This window comes from Cyprinodon tularosa, unplaced genomic scaffold (genome assembly GCF_016077235.1).
Source record: "Cyprinodon tularosa strain WSP-4 unplaced genomic scaffold, ASM1607723v1 ctg989, whole genome shotgun sequence".
Classification (NCBI taxonomy): Eukaryota; Metazoa; Chordata; class Actinopteri; order Cyprinodontiformes; family Cyprinodontidae; genus Cyprinodon; species Cyprinodon tularosa.
The window spans coordinates 69,593-83,997 of NW_024039772.1; the positions used below are offsets into that span (position 1 = coordinate 69,593).

Sequence of the window (14,405 nt, forward strand, 5' to 3'; positions counted from 1 at the left end):
ATGACATATTTATAAACTCTTCAGTCCCTCCATAGATCAAGGCTGGCTTTCTCTGCTTTTCTTGATGAACACAGTGCACTCAGGGCCACAGTGGCTCAGTAAGTGTTGGACTTTGTACTAAACCTGGTGTTTTTTCGCTTAAAAACACCAGTGTCCTTGGGCAAGAAACTTCACCTGTCTTGTCTGCTGTTGTTGGTCATTTATTATTTCACACACTGATGTTGTTATATAACATCAGTTTTTGAATGTATATAGTGTAAAGCTCTTTGATTCTCTCTCAGTATCTTAGCAGCCACTTTAATGCAGAGTTCACTGACATATCAGTACAGTAGGTTCACTTCCTGGTTGGACTAGTGAGGTCACTGTGAACCACACCTAAAACTTTACAATCCTTCTCTGAGACTTTGCCCTTTTCAGTTTATAAAGAACAAAGAAGACATGACACAGCTGAACGGGTAGGTTTATTTTCGCCGATGTAACTCTTTCCTTTTATTTTCCACTGTTACAGTTTATATCTATTGATGTATTTCAAAATGCCTAATATAAATCAGCAATCATTGTAAACAATCTGATGTTACAGTTCATGGAAAGTCAGTTGCTGAACTTATTTGTTGATAGATTTGGTGATTAGTAGTGCTAATATTACTAGTCCTTAACACATGTGGTTTCCGAATCAGAAATCAGAAAGGTTTGCAACCGAAATAACTGAAAGCACTTTATAAATGTTTCAAACACTTAAATGCCTCTTTTCTCTTCTGCCAGCTTTTCTATCATCAAGATGGTTCACCAGCCTCAAAATATATCTTTAAAAAAGGTTCTGGTTGCTGAACTTAAGTTTGGCTTTCTTCTACTGATATGCATCTGTTCAGGTAATTTCTAACCAAAAAAGCTCTCACTGCTAAGAGAAATGCTTGATCATTTACTGTTAGCAACAAAATGAGAATAAGAAGAGAATGAGTAGTCTTTATTTGTCATGTTCCAAGAGGGTACAACAGAATTTTTAGCAGCTATAAACACTGTAAAACAAAACAACTCATGCAAATAATGCAAGATAAAGTAAATAGATATTATTTTAAAAAGTTATAAGTGACTGTGCAGTTAAAGAAGAAAAATATATGTACAAGAAAATTGCGGTATTGCATGTGAGAGTTTTGCACTTATTCAGTGTTGTAGAAATTGCATAACTGTTGATGTGATTGTTGGTAGTTGGGTGATTCTTTAACTACTGGCACTATTGGCCTTGCAAACTTGAAGAGAAAAAGTGTAATGAAGTATAAATTCTCACAATGTAATCGGTTAGCATAACTAGTCTAGTTTGAAGATTAATTTGAGAACACACTGATTTTTTAAGACAAATTGGTGTTTTTTAACAGATTTCCCAACTCGGCTGGCACAAATCTAATTTCCACCACATATAAATATATGTCATTCATTCTAAAATACTATGATACACATGTTTTTTCACTGGAAGAGCAATTTCATATATAGTCTCAACTGTTTATGCCTTTATTGTTAAACACATACATTTATGGATTAGGTAAATTAATTGTGATGAGGACAAGATGCAAATCTTATGTTCGCCATAACCTGAGATATAGCATTGGAATCGCAAGATACATTTCAAGGTGTAAATACTTGTGTTTTTAATTAAAGTGGAATGTTATCTTTTAAGTTATGAAGGTTTCAATGTGTGATTCAAATTTTGCAACAATTTATTTAAAAACAAATGGCGTGGTGGAAATTACTGGTTGTTGTGGAAATTACAATGAATGGACCATACAGACAACAAAACTTTCTTTTTAAAAACTTTATGGAGCATAATAATAAATAATAATTATAAATAAATACATTATTAGATAATAATTAATTAATTGCAGTTGTGCATAGGTGGTACTAAAGGTGGGAGAGAGGGGGTGGCACCACCATAAAAAGGCTTAGCATGTAAATTATAGTTAGAAACATGTGAAAAGTAGTCTAAAAAAGGGTTATTTTATAATATTAGCTCTGGTCTAAGATTTTTCTTCCTTAGAAACCTCAGGAAGTGCAGTCTCTGCTGCGCCTTCTTCAGGATCGTTAGCTATGGGTGGTCGCAGGGCAGGTTGGTTGGAGTAAAAAACAAAATAACCAACAAAAACACACACTTGCTGACATTTTCTGCAAATGAAGAGCTGAATTATATTATGACAAAGAACAAAATGCATTGATCACAAAAATAGCTGACTGAGACCAAATTCATACACAGAAATTACATTTATTTAGAGAAACAAAACTGTCTATTTTGTTTTTCAGGTCAGTCCACAGAGACCACTCGGACTCAGCTGGTTACAGCCATGGTTGGTGATGATGTTGTGTTGCCGTGTCACCTGGAAGTTCCTCTGAAGGCTGATGAGTTGGAAGTGGAGTGGGGGAGACTTGACTTGAATCCCAGATTTGTGCATCAGTGGTTTGAAGGCAGTGAAAACAATGATGACCAAAACATTGTGTATAAAGGAAGAACATCACTGTTCACCGACAGACTGAAAGATGGAGATGCTTCACTGAGACTGAAGGGTGTAAAACACTCTGACAATGGAAGATTTAGGTGCTACGATGCAAAGAAGATTGACATATATTTTGTTGATCTTCTTGTTGGTAAGTAAACAACATACAGTGTGATCCTATCTCAATATTTTTGCATAGTGATGTGATAAACAATGCTGGGCTTTGGACTTCAAATGAGAGACACAAATTTAATTTATTCCTTATTATATTATTGGAAGAAAAAATATATTTATTTACAAAAATAAAATGGATGAATTGTAAAGGGTTGCATTTTTTCCCCATTGTTGCTTTGTAGCAAGATAGGTGAGGGTTAAAATTCCAGTATGGGGTCTTTCTTGACAGCTTTGGTATCAGAATCAGAAGTACTTTATTAATCCCTTGCGGGGAAATTATTTTCTTGCAGTGCAGCCATTTACAGAAGAGAGAAAAATAAGATTGTGAGTACAATAGTGAAAAATAGAGCATTGTATAATAGGACAGAATAAAATAAAAAAAAATTTGTAAAATAACACCCTTCCCATATAAATAGTGTAACATAAGGTATAAGAATTAAATAAGACAAGGATCGAATAAACTAAGATAATGAGCACATTATATAAATAGACAGCATTTACAGTTTGCGATGCTGCTCAGTAGCAACTTACAGTTATTGCACATGACCATGGCATTGCATATAATGAAGTAATGAAATAAACAAGTAAAAAGTAATGAAATGAAATGACTGTCAGAGAGATAAATTATACAGTAAATTCAAGGATCTTTCCAGGTGCTTTATCTTCTTCCCACAACCTAAAACCTAAACTGCTAAGTGAATGTAATACTCGTTTGTTTGGATTCAGTATTGTTCAGTCTGTGCCTGGTTGGCAGTGTTGGGCACGTTTCTTTCAACAAGTAATTAGTTATATTTACTAGTTAACACAATAAAAGTAACTAGTTACTAGTAGAAGTAACTATTGCGTTACTTTTGCGTTTCCATCCATCCATCCATCCATCCATCCATCCATCCATCCATCCATCCATCAACATTTGATTCTTCACGCTATCCGTAGTTCCCCTGTGGCGGCCAAAGTCAGCTGTTACTCGCCTTTAGCAAGCATGCACGTTTCCTGTCACTTGCGCTGTGAATCGTGCCGCCTGCGTTGTGCGGAGATGCAGAAGAAACGCAGCGCGAAGTAACACCGATATTTCAATCTGGAAACTGCTGTTTTGCTGCTGGAGTCCTCCTCACTCTCTATCTCTTTGTGTGTGCTGTGCGTTAAAACCTGCCAGCGCAAACACCCACCTACCCAACTGACAGATGTAATCTTACTAAACATCAGCCAATCTCATCCTCCCCTTTCTCATGACAAGGCGCGCACAAGTCCTATCATGAAAAAAGGTTAATTGTGCGACCTGAGTAAGGTGCAGTAACGGGGTGTTGGCAATGGTAACTGCGTTATAGTTACACTCAAAGTGAATAGTTAGATTACTCGTTACTAAAAAAGGTAACAGTGTTAGCAACACCATTACTTTCAACGCCATAACTCCCATCACTGCTGGTTGGTTCTTGTTGCCCTGTGATAAACTGACACCAGGAACTTTAATTTTTTTTTAAATGTGGTTTAGTTAATTCCATATTATTTCTGCCTTATGCTGGTCTTAATGGGCAACTGCACCGTTTCTGCCTATAAAAACATTTGAAAAAAATATCTGCTCACACAGGGAACATTTTAACTTAAATTACTATTGGGACTCCTTTAAACACAACCAGGAGACTGGTTTTTAAGCATGGTCCCCCAAGTTAGGGGTCTTCAATCGTGCAACTTTTAGATGTCTATGCCTCAAAAAACATGGAGCAATGGCATCTAATTAGGTAATTCAGCCATTGGATTCATGGGTTTGGGATTAAACATTGTTGTAAAGACATTAGACATTAATCAAACACTGCAGACCATGATGCTCAGTTCTCATTATTTGGTAGAATCCTTTTTTTTCTGCATAGCCATTCACACTTTTCATATGTGAGTGCTATCAATGCTCAGTTTGAAAGGTTTAGGATATCAAAGTGACTCGCATGTGCAGAAGCCAAATGTAGACATCACACAGCAGTGAAATGTTTATGGAAGTAATGTGTGTAACTTTCACTGGAAGTGTCCAATAAATCTTCATTATATAAAAAAAAATAATAGAGAAGGCTGGAGTCTCCGTGTTATTAAACTCTTGAGAATTTAGAACCAAAAGTGTCATGACTATATCACCAATACAAAAGAAAGGTAAGAAAATGCAGCACAACTACAAATAATGACTGATTAAAAAGCAATTAGTGAAGCTGCAGCCGTCTCTGTGCATGTGTCATTTGATCCTTGGCAATAACATAAAATGCTGCATGATTGCTCACCCCAAGTCTCTAGATTTTCTTTTTATAAATTAGGTCTCTTCTAAATCACCACAATGAAGTGCTCGTTTTAATTATCACTGTGTATTTACATTTTTTATTGTCCGTAGCGAAACCTTTAACTCATAATCTTTAATAATTTACAAATCAAGGCAATTCAGGTTTTCTTTCACAAAAAATGTTTTGGACTTTTACTTATTCAGGTACAATAACCACTATAACCATCATTTATAAATGGTGAAGGGAGAGCTTATTAATTATCAACAGATATTTTTATGAATGTTTGATTCGTTTATAAACTGCATTCAGAACCAATTTTAAAGGTAGGTTCATCATGTATTAAGGTTTTAAGTCCACTGAAGTTTGGTATAAACAAACATGGCTGGGCAATATGATCTATTTCTAAGTTAAGAAATGTTAATCAAAAATTGAAACACTAACATTAATGAATTGTCACTTTAACATTTATAAATTATGGGTATTGTAAAGTGTTAACCAAAAACTACATCTGAGTTGAATTTTACAACAGAGATATTTTTCTTATTTGAAGCTTCAAGGATATAGTTCAGGAACTATTGATGCTTGTTTTCTAAATGTTTGGATTTTATATTGAGTTTAGTTTATCAAGGTGTCTGTCTTTAGCCATAATGGGGAGGGTAACACTCCACTCCTGCATCAGGTATTTTTGAGTATTTTCTAGGTGAATCACTTATCAGTAAATGATTCAGTAGAAATGTTTCGGTATCAAACACTTCATAATGTTTTGGATGCAGTGGTGATAAAATCTAACATCTCTATTCTCTGGTCATCAGGTTCCATCTCCTTACCTGGTATCGGTTTAGCAGCTCTTGATGAAAGCAAAAATGGAGTGAAGTTGGACTGCAGCTCTGCAGGCTGGTATCCAGAACCTGAAATATTCTGGCTGGATGGTGAAGGAAACATCATGTCTGCTGGACCAACTGAGAATCTCAAAGGTCCTGATGGTCTCTACAGCATCAGCAGCAGAGTGACTGTGGAGAAAAGACACAATAACAACATCACATGCAGAGTCCAACAGAAAGACATCAACCAGACCAGAGAGAAACACATTTATATTCAAGGTGGAACATTTAACAGACTTTCATCATTAAACAAGTAAAGTATTATTTGTTACATAAAACTCTTTATCTGTGTTTCAGATGGTTTATTTGTTCCTCCATCGAACTGCAGTGTCTCTGTCAGCTTTAGTGTGATTTTTGGACTCATACTTTTATTTGGAGTTGCTGCATTCATATGGAAATGGAGACTGACTAAAAAATGTAAGTTATTATTTTTTATGATTCAGTAAGGTTCCATATTTAAACTTTTATTAAAAATGTTTTGTTTAAAACTACCTTAAAATTAATTGTTGCTAATCAGGAGCTAAACTTAAGCAAAATCTTGATTTGTTTGATTTCTAATTTCTGCAGCAATGAAGGAGCTAAAAGATGAGATGAAAGAAGAGAAACATCAGCTCCTGAAAGAAGAAAAAGACTTAGTGGCTATGAAAAAGTCAGACCTTGAAAAGGACTTAAAAAAGAGAAACCAGGATGTGAGAAGCATTGCTGAACATATTGAAGTATTAATGAAGATGTCCAAGGAACAGAAGGAGCAGAAAGAACAACTGACTGCTCAGAGACTGGAGACAGAGGAAATAATTAAGAAGAATGAAAATACGCTTAATGCTGTTTATAGTGATATAGAAAACCATAGAGAGAGCAGGATGGATAAGAGAGCACAAGGGTTCTTAAAACTGAGAGAAATCATTACAGAGAGCAATGAAATATTGACTAAACATGTGGAATTTACTCCGGAGAAACTGATAGAGGGAAAAACTCAGGAAGTTAAAAAGCTGAAGGAGAGAAAACAGGAAATAGAGAATCATGTGGTGGAAATAGAAAAAGAGCTTAAAGAGATGGAGGAGAAGATCTCACAGCTCAGACAGAAACCGGCTAAGTTTTCTACACCACGTTAAAATCAGTAAATAGATTTGGTAACTAGTTTCAACTCAGCAGAATATACTTATTTTCATTAACATTGAATTTTCTGATGAAAAAGTATGAAATTTAGAAATTTTATGAGGTAAAACAGCAACTTATGAGACACAAATAGAAACAAGGGTGATAAAGAAATAGCTAATTAATGTGATGCATTTTATCTGTATACTAAACATCTCTGTTTTCAGTTTCAGGTCATAATGTGACACCTGAGCTAGTTTTGTTATATCAAGAGACCTGTTGTGTTTAACTGACTTCTCATATGTCCTTTCATATAGTGAGATGCAGTTACTGTAATGTTTTGACTATAAAGGAAGGCAAAGAGCTGAAAAACAGGAAATAGAGAACCATGGAGTGGAAATATAAAAACGGCTTATCCATTCACCATCCATCCATCCATCCATCCATCCATCCATCCATCCATGCATCCATCCATCCATCCATCCATCCATCCATTTTCTGACATGCTTATCCCTGCTGGGGTCGCAAGGGGTGCTGGTGCCTTTCTCCAGCTGTCAATGGGCGACTCTGGACAGGTCACCAGTCTGTCAGGGCAACTAATAAGTTTTGATTACTACAAAGTGAGAAAATCAACCTGCTAATAGCTTTCATCTTAGCAGATTTAATGAAAACCTTCAGATATTATTTTGATCACAAGGCAAAAACACCTTGATAAACCTGAGATCTAAATACATTTTATGTTTCCTGCATCATCACCAAGAAAGAATATAGCATTTAAACAACTTTGACTGCAGCATAGTCATTGATTTTTTTAATATATAAAAGGGCTGACTCTTCAACCTTTTTGAAAAAAAAAAAAACTCTACTGTGAATAAATAAAAAGGTTTGTAATGGCTGTTTTATAGAAAGTAACAATCAAGCTGTGATCTGATCACTTCCACAATCTAGTTTTCATAACTTTAAAACTGCACTTCTTCACTGGAAGATAAATGGTAAAACAACTCAGAAAAGGTCTTTAATCTATTGGTATTATGAATTACTTTATTTGAATAACTTTTGTTTAAAGTAGTGAGAAAAAACATAAACATATGTTGAAAAACAACAGAATTTTTAGTATGCTTGAGGAAAACCTGGAATTAGAAAGCAAAAAAACATAAAAACTAAACTATGGGCCTCTTGTATTAGTAAAGCAGCACCACATTTACATACCAAAAAAAATTATCTCAGATAAAATTTTATAAATATGAAATATTTGGTCTTATTTGAAAAGGAATCAAATATAAGTTTTTTATAGTGTAGAAGAATTGTACAGAAAATTTGACAAAATTATAAATGATAAAAACAGCTGTTAATTTCCTTTCTTAATTGAAAATCTCAAATGTTTGTAGCCTTGATGTAATTGTTATCCATGTGCATTTTGCACAAAGAATTTCGTTTGAAAAGAAGAAAACTGAAAAAGGGTTTCACCTTACTAAATATATCCATCCTTAAAGACTGTCAGTGCAGAGAAAAACATAGTTCACAGAGCATGGGTAGTCTAACACTATAAAACAAAACTGGTGTTTTAAAAGTGAATCTGTCCTGTCAGGTTCTTGTCTTGTTTTCCTTGTGTTGATGTGCTTTAATCATAAATTGTATCTGAAAAAGCAGTTAAGCCCCTTGGCATTATCTTTCTACTAGTTTTACAGAATCAGATTTTTAAACTTCAATAATTAGATCACCTTCTCTCCTGAGAAACATGGACTGGTGTTGTGTGTGGTTTTCTCTGTTTCTGATGGGAGACCAATACAGATTATGACGTTCTATCTGTAATTCCCTTCTTTTTAATCTTGATATGAATTATTAGAGAAAATAAAAAACTTTTGAATAAAAAACCTAAAAAAAAACCTGCAGCTTTATTTCCGCACTCTGCTTAAATATAAGCTGTTCAGCTTTCTAAATAAACACATTTAAGACGAATCAGTTGAAGCTTGTGATTTTACTATAAAATGTGATTCACAGACATAAAATTTACCTAAAACTGGTTGGTGTTAAATGCTGTAGATCTGTGTGAGTAGGCAGATCTAGATTAGAAATGTCTTCCAGCCCAAAGACTGAGGCTGAAACAAAGGTTGAAGAATGAGGGAAATCTGCAGAATGAAGTTGATGAAGAGGTGGACGAAGGTTGCATTTTAGCTGGAAATTGAAGATTTGCCTAAATCTGGTGTCACAGGAGTAGACTTGATCAATGATTGGCTGATGATAAGGTGATTGATGAGGTGATTGTGTAGCTTAGAACCTTCCTGTTAGAATTTACACCTAAGCTTCTTAAAGTACATGCTAATGGCCATTTCCTTTGTCTTTTTTTTGTCTGGCAAAAATGTATGCAATCCAGATAAATCCAATTAAATAAAGGAGATAGATGGTAAATTCATTGGTACTTTATGTCAGGAAACAAGGACAGATGGACCCAGTATTCAAGGAGAGACAGTCAGTAGGAAAGTTCAAACGTTTATTAAATAAAACCAAAGGGAAAGCAGAGCTGTGGCTCGCGGACACTGCAGGTGGGGGGGCGGGGCACCTCTCAATCTCAGACACTCTAGGGAGGAAACACAGGTAAGTGACCACGATAAACTGATATAAGATTAACTGTGTTGGTCACTTACCTGGTTTAACGGTCCAGACCACGAATGTCCCCAGTGCTGCAGTCTCAGAGGTGAGGCTGGAAGCCGATCCTGGTGAGGGATCCAGAACAGACAGGAACAGACCAAACAGGCAGAATCCAGATCAGGCAGGAACAGAGACAGGTGGCAGGATCCAGACTTCCAGACATGCACAGGCTTCCAGGAGGGTTCAGAGTCAGACTGGGACCAGAAGCATGACCAGATGGTCACGCACAGGAGCAGACAGGATCAGGTGCAGACAGGCAGGCACAGTGGAAGAGGGTAGCCGAGACAGGACGTAGGAACCGGAACTTGAAGCAGGACTTTAAACTGGTCTCCTCCCTGGAGCCAGGCTTACTTTGATAAAAACTGAACCTACCCCCATAATGAGCCAAAAACCCAGAGGACTCCACGGGGGAGGAACAGTGGACAATCAGGAGATGAGACAAACACTAAAACCCTCTTTCCACTGGCTGCTAGGATCCAAGACATGAACCAAATAAAAACTGAACAGAAAGACTGACAGAAAGACAAGCAATGATCTGGCACTGAATGCTCAGGCTGAACTGAATATAAACTAGAGGACACAGGTGAGAGGAATAAATTATAATTGAGGCAGGGAGGGAAAAACGACAGGTTAAAGGAATGACTAATTAGGGAGAGCAAACAGGCCAGATCATGACACTTTATTTTCATTGCTAAAACAAATAGTCGAAAATCTGACTCAATTGAATAATTTTTTTTTTCTTAGATGACAAGAAATAATATGACAAAGACATGAAGCAGACCAGCTTTTTCTCTCAAATATGCCGGTATAGTTTTTTTGATTATACAAGAATACTGAAGTAAGACCTACTTAACCAAAATGTTACACAGCATCGATGTCAAGGTTCTGCTTGGGTTTATTTTTTAAGTTTCTTTGTATTCTGTGTCTTTGTACCAATCCTGAGTTGTTTAGGTACCCTCTATTGCCCTTTTTTGTTTTCCTTTTCCCTTGGCTTGTTTTTTGGCTTTTCCTTATCCTCCTACCAGCAGGAGGCCCCACTAGTGAGGGGCCAGCTAGTTGCCACACAATTGCACTCAAACGTTGTAGTTTGATAAACACCATTTTTCCCCTGCGCTACATGCATGCTTGGCCCAGCATCTTCTATGTTGCCTAAGGGATGCTTTAGACTAGAGAACTCCTGCAGTAAACTAATTCAGCATTGCACAAGTTGCAAACAGATTTAGTCTTGTCAAGGTTTCTGCTGGGAAGCTTCTTAAAAATATATTTTCTCTGAAGCAAACCTGGCCTCTTCATAGCTGCATCCATATTGGCATGTCACGTTCAGTGTGGTAATTTCACAGTATGCCACACAGGTTGAAAGACTGATTTGTTCTCACTCCCAGATATACATCTATGCCAGATATACATCGGTGTTAAAATACCAAGGAGAAAATCATCATAGCTTACTTAGTATAAGCCCAGCTCCCAACCCAACTTTGAGAATACATTAATGAAGATATTTTTTTGTATCGCCCGATAAGAGTCTGGCATTAATGCAGGTCGTTAATGGCCCACCACAATCTATTTTTTTTATTTTTTTTATTTTTAGTTTTTACAGCAATAGTGGCTCAATTTTTAGAGAGTAGGCTGACAGGAAAGGGGATATGAGAGAGAGGCAAAGGTCAGATTTGAACCTTGGTCGGCCGCAGCGAGGACTAAGGCCTCTGTACATGGGTTGTGCATTTTCAGCCCACCACTATGTTAAACCTATTTGAAGTAAATATATAATGGCTGATTACCTGCAACTAAGACTCTGAGAACAACTCTAAGCCCAAAAAAAGCTAACTTAATTATTTTTAACAGTATTCGGATTAGTTTTATATATTCCATATAATCTACATGCACATTTGTAGATAGACTGGCAGTTAGCTCATTCTTGAATGGCCACAAAAATCTGTTTAGTCAGGGGAAGATAACCTGCTTCATTCACTACACAATTAGGACATAAGAGCTTCTCTATGTTAGTAACCCAGCATAACATGAGTTGGAGGTTTATTCCAGAAGGGTTAGACCTAAAGAGAATCCAGGATTCAGAACAGAGAAATCTGTAAAAGGAAGCATACTAAACTGCCAGAGGTTCCCAGAAGAACAGAGCAAGGAGGAACATCAGACCTTTTTATATTTGAGAAAATCAAATACTGTTCATTAAAAAAAAAAAAAAAACATTGTCAGAAAAGACAGAATACCACTACCGTGTTTAGTTATGTACAGATTTAAACTAACATGCACATTATCTGTCAAAACTGTAAAACATATTGTCAATTATGTGGTTGCTGGAAGTCAGGTTGGCCAGAGGTCTACGGTCAGGTGTGGAGTTCCATCCTCCTAGGCCAGGGGTCTGCAACCTGCGGCTCCGGAGCCACATATGGCTCTTTGGACCCTCTCCAGCGGCTCTTAATAGTGGCTAAAATGTATATAAAGAGCTAAATAATTGACTATAATATATACCGGTATCAATAGCTTTAGCATTTTTTATAAGATGGAAAAGAATGAGATTAAAAGAACCAGAAATATGTTTTAAGAGACATTTTTCTATGAATTAGCTTGAAATTTATACGTTTTAACATAAAAAATAGATGAATTGATTGTTTGAGATGGCAACAACTAATTTCCTATACAAGATTTAAAAAAAAAAAAAAGGTTTTCTAGATAAAGTCATGGTATATTTTGTGGCTCTAAACAACTTTTATTTGGTCGTACTCTGGGCAAAACGGCTCTTTGGATATGAAAGGTTGCAGACCCCTGTCCTAGGCATAGCTGTGGGTCTTGCTGTGGTCATTTCCTGTTTTTTGGCTCTCCTTTCTGGCTCTCCTTTGGCTCCTTTCATATGGATTGACGTCTTGTCCATCTGGGGTTGCTGATGCCTGGCATTGGGTGGGGGCCTGGGATGTTGGAGGGTTTGGCCCCGTCCTTGTGGGGGGGTTGGCTAACTGCTGTGGCTATATGGTAGGTAGGATACAATCAATCTGCCCAGATGCATCTCAGCTTGTTGTGTGGCTCTGCCTTACTGCCTTCCCTGACCCTGCATGCATCCTATGCCTGCAGTCAGGTCGGGGGACGCTGGGGGATGTTTAGCACCTGCTCTTGGCTAGCTTGCATGCCGTACTTGGCCTAGGGAGTTGGAGTAGGGTTGTGGTTGTCTGGCAGCCATGGGTATGACAGGACCATATGGATTTGGGGGCCTGGAGCAGCTATTACTGGCTGTGACAGAAGCAGACATTCAGAAAGAATCAGATATAAAAAAGGTAACTGTTAACTAGCTCAACATGTGGCTCCCTCCATGAAGAACTCAGAGCAGGTTCCTATGTTAGAGGATGAAAGAGAGCACATACAGTTCTACACTGAAAAACAGGCCAAGCTCCAACATCTAAACAGTGATGTTGATGGCAGAAGCAGAGCTGATATTTCTCTCCAGGTTGGTTTCAAAGCCACGCGGGGAAAGACCAGATAAAGCTAATATGATGAGAAAAAGCAGAGAGAGCCTAAATCCAAAAGGTTCTCTGAAGTTCTTGTTTGCTAATCAGAAATTAAATTAAAACAAAACATTTTTTTCCTTTTAATTTTTCTGCAGCAATGGAGAAGTCAGAGCAAAACGTTCATGAAGAGAAAAAGCAGCTCATAATAAAAGAAAAAAAGTATGTGGCTAAGAAAAAGTTCACCCTTGAGGAGGATTTAAGAAAGAGAATCTAGGATCAGAGAAGTACTAAAAGAAAAAACAGGAAATAGAGAGCAATGTAGTGGAAATAAAAAAACAGCTTAAAGAAATTGAGACAGATGTTATTTCACTGCTGAGACAGAAATAAATTAACTTGGATAGTTTTCTACCTCATGTACAGTAGCAGCCATTCAAAATGGCCTTTCCCAGTCAAACGCCAGCTGAATGGCAGCCCACTTCCAGCCACTGAAGTGACCCCCTCCTTCTCTTGGGCGTGCATATTTTTTTACTCTGACTCCACCCTTTTAGTGAATTATAGTGTGAGACCAGGAGATGACACCTAGATCTTAATGTCCACAAATCATGACAGAAAGAATATGTTAGTACTAACATTGATGTTTAAAAAGAAATTGTAGGGGACCAGCCAAGGGCCCATCAAGGAAAGAGGGGAAATTTTGAATGGCTACCACTGTAGGCAAATTAGCGCATTAACAGGTTTTAAATAGGAAGACCTTATTTTCATATATATGAATACATATGGATGTCTTTCAACGAAAAACTGTTAAATATAGAACTTTTCTAAGGTCAAACATTTTAGATAATTTATCGTATGGTTCAGAAACATTGAAGAAGGAACTAGGGTTGAAAGATAAATGGCTAAAAATATTCTCTTTTTCAGTTTCCAGCCACAGTCTGTGGCCTGAACCTGAAAAAAAAAAATAAAATAAAAAATTACTAATATCAGGAGGTGTGTTGTCTATTACTGGCTTTTGATATACCCTTCCATGTACTGAAATGTTATTACTGAAATAGTTTAAGTTTAAGATAAGGTAATATGAATCAGGTAGTAAGATTTAGAATAATTATGAGCATAGCTGCCTTTTGTTTTTATTTATTAGTAAAATTCTTTTTTTTTTTCCTGATACATCCATTACCCATAAAGACGTGTGTAATTGATGTAAGAAGGAGCAAATATATTTTTCTGAAACCTTAACAATGACCGTTATAGGTGTTTAGGTCATTAAAATATCCTTGTATTGGTCAATGTTGGAAGAAGTTATGATGAAAATTATATGACATACAAAATCTGGTGGAAATGTTAAAATATTTTAATAGAATATATATTATTTCTATATTTTTGGCAACTGATTTCAAAGTATGTTTGATCACG

General features: G+C 36.6%; 1 protein-coding gene across 1 annotated transcript; it reads left to right on the forward strand.

Annotated features, from left to right (window-relative positions):
• The first annotated feature begins 402 nt into the window (after positions 1-402).
• LOC119777191 (butyrophilin subfamily 3 member A2-like) lies at positions 403-6,908 on the forward strand. Its single transcript, XM_038275995.1, has 6 exons — positions 403-455; positions 763-869; positions 2,290-2,631; positions 5,728-6,015; positions 6,094-6,213; positions 6,364-6,908. Exons 1-6 carry the CDS (start codon positions 439-441, stop codon positions 6,906-6,908), a joined length of 1,419 nt encoding a protein of 472 aa, XP_038131923.1. The 5' UTR covers positions 403-438.
• Positions 6,909-14,405: the final 7,497 nt, after the last annotated feature.